At 56.4% G+C, this 7,751-nt stretch overlaps 1 protein-coding gene across 2 annotated transcripts; it reads left to right on the forward strand.

Annotated features, from left to right (window-relative positions):
* CD320 (CD320 molecule) lies at positions 1-5,006 on the forward strand. Of its 2 annotated transcripts, none has more exons than XM_040239538.1 (5): positions 1-220; positions 3,053-3,178; positions 3,509-3,712; positions 3,999-4,157; positions 4,574-5,006. In XM_040239538.1, exons 1-5 carry the CDS (start codon positions 82-84, stop codon positions 4,960-4,962), a joined length of 1,017 nt encoding a protein of 338 aa, XP_040095472.1. In that variant the 5' UTR covers positions 1-81; the 3' UTR covers positions 4,963-5,006. The 2 variants fall into 2 exon arrangements, with proteins under 2 accessions (XP_040095472.1, XP_040095473.1); XM_040239539.1 differs by having other exon boundaries at positions 4,324-4,777.
* The last annotated feature ends 2,745 nt before the right edge of the window (positions 5,007-7,751 follow it).

Consider the following 7,751-nt stretch of genomic DNA (forward strand, 5'->3'; position numbering starts at 1 on the left):
TATGTGCGCAGGCGTGCGCGAGGATAAGAGAGAGGCCCGGAGTGCGCGTGGACCCAGCCGGCGCTGAGCAGGGGTGGTACGATGAACGGTTGGGTGGCTCGGGGTCTATCGCGGCGTGCTGCGGCCCTAGGCCTGGGGCTGCGGGTACTGCTCGGCTTCGGGCTGTGCCTAGAGACCGCCCCGACTCCGATCCAGACCTGGTCCCCGACCCAGGCCCCAGGTGAGTGAACTTGCAGCCCGCGAGCCCTCTACCCCTGCAGTCTAGCTCCGCCTTCGCCCGCCAGCAGCGCCTCACCATTGGCTACGCCGCAAGCCTGTCCAGGACACTCCCCCCGCACATGGTTCTAGGGGAGCCTAGCCCTTGAAAAGAGCCTTCCCCAATGGTGGACCCTACGCCGGGGTTGCTGTGCCTGCCCTTAACTGCCCTGCTTCGGCCCTCTCACACCCGGCACCTGCTCTGCTTTGTGGTGCCCCATTGTCACCTCCAAGCTGCCCTTCACCCCAGCACAAGCAAGAAAGTTCTTTACAGACTCTGGTTGTCCGACCTCCAACCTTAACGCGGCTGGTTATCTGGCGCCTGCTACCCGGGGCCATATGCCTGAGTTTCGTCGGCAACCATCTCCCGCCCTCTCAACCTCTGCACCTTCCTTCTTATGAGAGAAAGAAAGATCTTCCCTGGCACCCCAGGCCCTAGGACACGTTTGCCCTGGCCTCAGTGATGGTGGCTCTCTCAGAGGTTCCCAGAGGCAGTGGGGCAGGTTAGAATGACCTCCCTGTGCACACAGGTGCCCCCGACTGACTTTCAGCTGTAGACTCAGATGCACACACCCGCGGGTCCTGTCTTATCTGATTCCCCTTCTTACTCCTGCCTTTTCTAGCTTAAGTGTTCCTCCTTCCTTCAAGGATCAAGACATTAACCAAGCTCAGGCTCTTTACACCCAAGCAGTCTCTTCCCTTCAGCACCCTGAGGTAGGGACTCCTAGCGTGGCCCTTTTCCCAGGTGGGGAAACGGAGGCTGGGAGGGGCAGTCACTGATCTCTCCAAACCACGGCCCTGTAAGGCCCCGTTGGCTCTGCTCTGCTGCCCACTTTATAGGACACACACTCCCTGACTCCAGGGAGGGAGGTCAGAGGTTGCTACGGAGAGGGGCAAGACTTGGGGAGGGAGCTGTCAGCTTTCGGATCCCCAGGGCAGGGCAGGAAGTCGGCTCCGGGCCATTCCACAGAGCTCAGGGACGGTGGGGCCCACAGGTATATTTGGGCCTGGAGGCCAGCTTGCAGACAGGCTGGCTGTGGAGGGTGGGGGCTTGGAGTGGGGCTTTACTCAACCTTGCCCCTGTGAGCAGAGGTGGAAGGGGCAAGAGGACCAGAATCAAATGGAACAGAGCTAGGCTGGGGCCAAGCCAGGTATTTGCTACCCACCCTGCTGCACCCAGGAGGAAGCCATAAAGGCCACTCCCTTCCTCGGTCCCTCGGACTCCAGTCTGCTGGCCCAGCTTCCAGGCCCTTCTGTGTCCCTCCTGCTCAGGGTCCTGGAAGGCTCATATCTCAGCTGGACTCAGCCCAGACCGTTGTGTGAGCTGTGTCCATTTATCATCAGGCAGTACCCTGGGTTTACAGTCAAAAGGTCACGGCCCTGACCATCGCTAAGTGTCCACTGTACGCAGGTACCAGTTCAAGGGCCATTGTTCTAAGATGCTGGGCTTGAGGGGTCTCTCAGAGGGACCTGAGACCCCTCCCAGGAAATAAGCTGGAGACGTGAAGTCTGAGGAGGAAATCATGGAAGTGCAGAGGGGAGGGAGGAGAGGGAGTCCTGGGCCCGGGAACGGCATGGACGAGAGGTGGAAATGGGCCAGGCCTCTTGCCACAGCAGCATGGTGGCTAGGCCAGAGGGAGCTTGAAGAGGAGGAATGTAGGAGGAAGCAAGGTCCAGGGAGGGTTCAGGGCTGGTCAGGACTTGCCAGCCACATACAGGATGTAGGCTGTGAGAGGGTCAAGGGACCAAGGGATGGTTTTGAGCAAAGGGGAGGCAAGGGTGGGTTGCCTAATGGTGTGACTCTGAGAGGTCCCTGGTGTCTGAGGGAGATGGGGGTGGGGAACCCGGGGAAGAGGTGGCACAGTCAGGATGGGGAGGGTGGTCAGAAGTTCTGGGAGGAATTCAGTGGGTGGGTCAACACGTCACGGTAACCAAGCAGGTCCTTTACGCAAGGCCTCACTTTCCCCTTTGCTAAGTTGCTATTGTTCAGTCACTCAGTCTTGTCTAACTCTTTGCAGCCCCATGGACTGCAGCACGCCAGGCTTCCCTATCCTTCATCATCTCCTGGAGTTTGCTCAAACTCGTGTCCATTGAATCGATGATGCCATCCAACCATCTCATCCTCTGTCATCTCCTTCTCCTCCTGCCCTCAATCTTTCCCAGTATCAGGGTCTTTTCCAATGAGTTGGCTCTTCACATCAGGTGGCCAAAGTATTGAAGCTTCAGCTTCAGCATCAGTCCTTCCAATGAATATTCAGGGTTGGGATAATCAGATAGTCCTTTAGGATTGACTGGTTTGATCTCCTTGCTGTCCAGGGGACTCTCAAGAGTCTTCTTCTTTGCTAAGGATAGCTGGGTGGGACATAACAGGCCCTGTTGACCCTGACGGTGGGCCTGAGCCAGGCCAGGTTCAGAGATGGCCCCTCCCCTAGTCTGTTTAACCACAAGCTTGGAGTGACCCTTGGGGAGACCATCTGGCCATTTGAAGCCTGGTAAAGACCCCAGGATCAGTGAGACCTGGGTTTGAACCCTGACTCTGCCACTAGCTTGTAGCCATGGGCCTTTCCTCTCCTATGTGTCTTCTGTAGAATGGGCATGGCTATAGAATCTGACCAGTAGGGCTCTTGGTGAGGCTGTGAACTGCTGGGCTCCAGGCGCCCCCCCCCACAGTGCATCCTTAGCAAAAGTGGTAACCACCAGTATAGTTCCTGGGACCTGGCTTTTTCCTGTGGTCGCAGCTTGTGACACTGTCCTCCTAGCTGAGGGTCCAGACCTCCCACTTGTGTGCGTCCCTCAGGCCCCAGCGCAGGCTCGTGCCCTCCCACCAACTTCCAGTGCCGGAGCGATGGCCGCTGTGTGCCCCTCATCTGGCGTTGCGACGTTGACCAGGACTGCCTTGATGGCAGTGATGAAGAGGAGTGCGGTGAGTGGCCATGCCCTGGGGGTGAGGCTTTTCAGGGCCATGGGAGGAGGTGCTTGTGGAAGGGGTGTGGGTTTCAGGCAAGGAACAAGGGTGGGCGGGGCCTCAAGGAGGGCGGCTGGATCTTTGGGTTAAAAGATGGGTTTGCAGGGCAGCAAGTTAGTGGGGTCTTGGTTGGAAGGTGGTGCTAATAGAAGGGCAGAGCCCTTGGGATGGGCAGACGTTATAGGGTCACTCATTCTCCAGAAAGTGGGGCTCGCAGCAGGGTGAGGGGTGGGGCGTACCTGTATTCTCTTGGGTGGGTGTTTGGCCTGACTTACCCTGTACCCCCAGGTACTGAGGTACCCCATGTTAGCCCCTCTCCTTGTGACATCATGGATGACTGCCTAGACCGCAACAAGAGTCTTCTCAACTGCGGGCCCCAGCCCTGCCCGAAAGGCGAGCTGTGCTGCATGCTGGACGGTCTGTGTATCCCAACCACATGGCTCTGCGATGGGCACCCGGACTGTTCCGACTACAGCGACGAGCTTGGCTGCGGTGTGTGCCTACGGGGGCAGGGAGGCTTGGTCAGTAGAGCAGGATGCCTGACACCTTCCAGTGTGTGACGAGGCAGGGATCGTGCACGTGTGTGTCTGCCTGAGCCCGCATACCCATGGGAATGCAGGAGGGCACTCGGGCAGCAAGTGCTCACCAGCCTTGCTCACTCAGTCTGGGGCTAGAGGGTGAGTCCTAAGTTCCCTCACCCCAGGGCAGCGGGACACCCATTCATCCTTCCAGCCCCAGGGCTCCTTCCCCTGCTGCTGAATGCCCGGACTTGTTGCAGGAAACAAGACCCACCAGGAGGGGAGGACCGTGTCCATGGGGACTCCTGCGACCCTGGAGAATGTCACTTATCTCAGGAATGCCACAGTCAGCACCATCGAGGACTGGGAGTCCGTTCAGTCTGGACACCGAAGTGCTTATGGGATTATTGCAGCTGTAGGTAATATGAACAGCTCCTGCCCCCATGCCCATGCCCACACCTCACCTGGAAGCTGCCCTGGAGAATGGACAAGCTACATGCTCCCCTTTCCAGTGTGTTGGGAGCTTGGTGGACGTGGGGGCCTCCCGCCACCCCCTCACCCACTCCCCTCTCTCTTTCCCCACAGCCGTGCTTAGTGTCAGTCTGGCTGCTGGCATCCTGTTTGCGTTGTCCCGGCTCTGTGCCCAGGGATGCCTGGACCCGCTGGGGCTGCTGGTGTTCGTGAAGGGGTCACTGCAGCCAGAGAGGAAGACCTCAGTGCTCTGAGCATGCGCTCTCACCCTCATATCACATGTCCTCCGAGTGGCAGGTAGAGAGGAACCACACGTGGCTGCTACCATATCAGCCCCCAGACCTGGCTTCTTCTGTCCTCACAGCGCCAAGCACCTATGCTCCTGCATATGTGACGCTGGAGGCTGGGGTTGCCCGGACCCTCCCCTGGACATGCAGAGCCTGGATGGGGAACATGCCACAGCCGGAGCTGAGGGGCTGGCCCCGGATCACTCTTGGGGCGGCCCCCTTACTCAGATACTATTGCTACCTCTGTTTGAGAGTGGTGATTAAACCTAGTTCACATCCTCTGCCTGCCTTTGGGCCTCTGTCTCCCTCTGCCTGGGTGGCCTGGGGGCTCTGTGGGGGAGTGCCTGCCTGTAGAGGGTGGGAATCAGGGACCCAGCCCTGGGCACCCTCTTGGCCACTCTGCCTTCTGGAATCAGGACAGGGGACGGTGGGGCTAGGAATAGTTTGCACTCCAAGAGAGGAGTAGATCTTGGGCGGTGCCTCCTGGAGTGCTGGCTGGGGGGCCTCCATCCGTTTCAGCTTCCTGTCTTTGAGACAGAAGCTGGATGGCCCCCGGTTGGTCTCCACCTTGTTTCAAAATGTAGGTTTTATTATTATTTAGGCATTGAGGCCTGAAAAGACTGATACTGAAGCTAAAGCTTCAATCTTTTGGCCACCCGATGCAAAGAGCCGACTCATTGGAAAAGACATGCAGGGAAAGATTGAGGGCAAAAGGAGAAGGGGGCAGAGAGGATGAGATGGCTGGATAACATCACCGACTCAGTGGACATGAATCTGAGCAAGCTCTGGGAGATAGTGGAGGACAGGGAAGCCTCGTGTGCTGCAGTCCATGGGGTCGCAAAGAGTTGGACACGACTGTGCAACTGAGCTGCAGCAGCAGCTGAGGTGTTGGCACTGACTGTTATAAATGTCTCAGCCTGTCAACAGCGAGAACAGCACCTAGGGCACCCACTCGGTCCCTATTACAGCAAGACCCTGACAGATGCTCCCCAATCAGAGCCAGTGGGGTGGCTGGACCAGTGCAGGATGTACTTCAGCAAAAACCGTTTGGTTGCACTGTGCATGATGCAGAACTTCCCCGATAAGGAATCGAACGCATGACCCCTGGACTGGAAGTGCAGAATCTTAACTACTGGCCCACTGGGGAAGTCCTGGCCATCAAGGAACTTTGAGGGACAAGATTTGTCCTGAAGGTCCTGGAGGGTACACGGCAGGCTCCCTACTGAGAGAGATCAAGGTGGGGAGGACTTCCCTGGTGGTCCAGAATCTGCCTGCCAGTATGGGGAACATGGGTTCAGTCTAGGCTCTGGGAAGATTCCACATGCTTTGGTACAACTAAGCCCATGGACTACAGCTACCGAGCCCGTGTCCCAGAGCCTGTGCTCTGCAAGAAGATAAGCCACCGCAATGAGAAGCCCTTGCATAGCAACTAGAGGGCGGCTCCCACTTGCTGCAGCTAGAGAAAGCTGGTGCACAGCCGTGAAGACCCAACGCAGCCAAGTTAAATAAAATTAAGGGAATGACTGACGCTGAAGCTGGAACTCTAATCCTTTGGCTACCTGATGTGAAGAGCTGACTCACTGGAAAAGACCCTAATGCTAGGAAAGATTGGGGGCAGGAGGAGAAGCGGATGACAGAGGGCAAGATGGTTGGATGGCATCACCGACTCAGTGGACACAAGTTTGAGCAAACTGGGAGATGATGAAGGACAGGGAAGCCTGGGGTGCTGCATTCCATGGGATTGCAAAGAGTTGGACATGACTGAGCAACTGAACAACAACAACAAATAAAAAAAAAATTTTTTTTAAAGATCCTTGGGGGAGAGAGAGAGGGAAAGCAGGCCTAGGGCTCTGCCTGTATTAGGGCCTGAGGGTCAGGAGCCTCAAGTTCACTCGATTAAAGCACAAGAGCTGGAACTAGGGTCCCAGAAGGAAATCAGGTGGTAACTGATCACCTAAGTTATCAGTTATCCAGGTCCCCCAGGGTTTCTAAAAGGGGCACCTTCATGGGTGGGTCATGTAATAACCGGGTAGGTTGTATTGCTAGTAGCTGTGTTGTGCAGCTGGTGATGTGTTTGTTCACAACGTTCATGATGGACGTCAGCAATCAAAAGCTTAGTGTCAGGGACTTCCAGTGGTTAAGGCTCCAGGCTTCCAATGCAGGGGCATGGGTTCAATCCCTGATCGGGGAACTAAGACCCTGCATGCTGAGTGGCATGGCCAAAAAAGGAAAAAAGTTTACCATCAGGCAGTCACACTGCACTGGCCCTAGGGATGAGCAGGGCAGAGGGATGATGGCTCTGGGTTGGTTCGTATGCACACGAGAGGCACAAGTCACTGGGGACTTGTTAGTTATCTCCAGTAACTCACTTACTCCTTGAGGGACAGTCCGTTCCTGGGCAGTGAGGCCCCAGCTGCCAGGGTGTTGAGACTATAGAAAGGGGAAATTCCCTGGCAGTCCAGTGGTTACAACTCTGAGCTTTCATTGCCCGGGCTGTGGGTTCAAAACCAAGTCAGGGAACTAATCCCTCAGGCTGTGTGGTAGAGCCAAAAAAACAATACATGAAGTGTGGTTAATATACCCTAGCTGCGGGGTGATGAGGACAGCCTTCTCCTCTCTCATTTTTTTCATGTCCTAATGGGGTGGCTGGGGCCCTGGTAGCCTGGGGAAGCACCCAGGTACCCACACAGTGTCTTGGGGCTCGGACATCCAGCAGGCAGAGAGCTGGGCCCTGATGACAAGATGCTGGGAGAGGACAGAGTTTCCTGGGGCTATGAAAGTTCAGCTTTGGGACCCTGCTCCCATAGGAGATGGGTTGTTTTTGTTTTATTTTGTCTGTGCAGCCAGGGTTGAGGGACCTTAGTTCCCTGACCAGGGATTGAACCTGCGCCCTTGGCAGTGAAAGTGTAGAGTCTTAACCACTAGACCACTGGGCAGTTGCCCATGGGATTTGAAGTCTGGGCCTCAGGCAGCGTGTTAGGGGCTTGAGTTTTCTGTCAGGCAGCTGTGGGGCCTTGGTAGGTGGGCTGCAGCCAGGATAGGGGACCTTGACCAACAGTGGAGCAGAGGGTGCCCAGCCTCCTGGGGTACAAGGCCTTCCCTTGGTGCCCGCTGGGCACCCCCAGCCCCCAAACAGGGTCCAAGTTTCATGCTGCAGAACTGGCACACTGGTGGGCTTCTGGTTGTCAGGAAGGAGTTATGCCAGAGAGTAGAATTTTCTTTTTAAGATTTTTTTTCCACCTTCATTTTTGTTCA

This window comes from Oryx dammah, unplaced genomic scaffold (genome assembly GCF_014754425.2).
Source record: "Oryx dammah isolate SB20612 unplaced genomic scaffold, SCBI_Odam_1.1 HiC_scaffold_5, whole genome shotgun sequence".
Taxonomy (NCBI): domain Eukaryota; kingdom Metazoa; phylum Chordata; class Mammalia; order Artiodactyla; family Bovidae; genus Oryx; species Oryx dammah.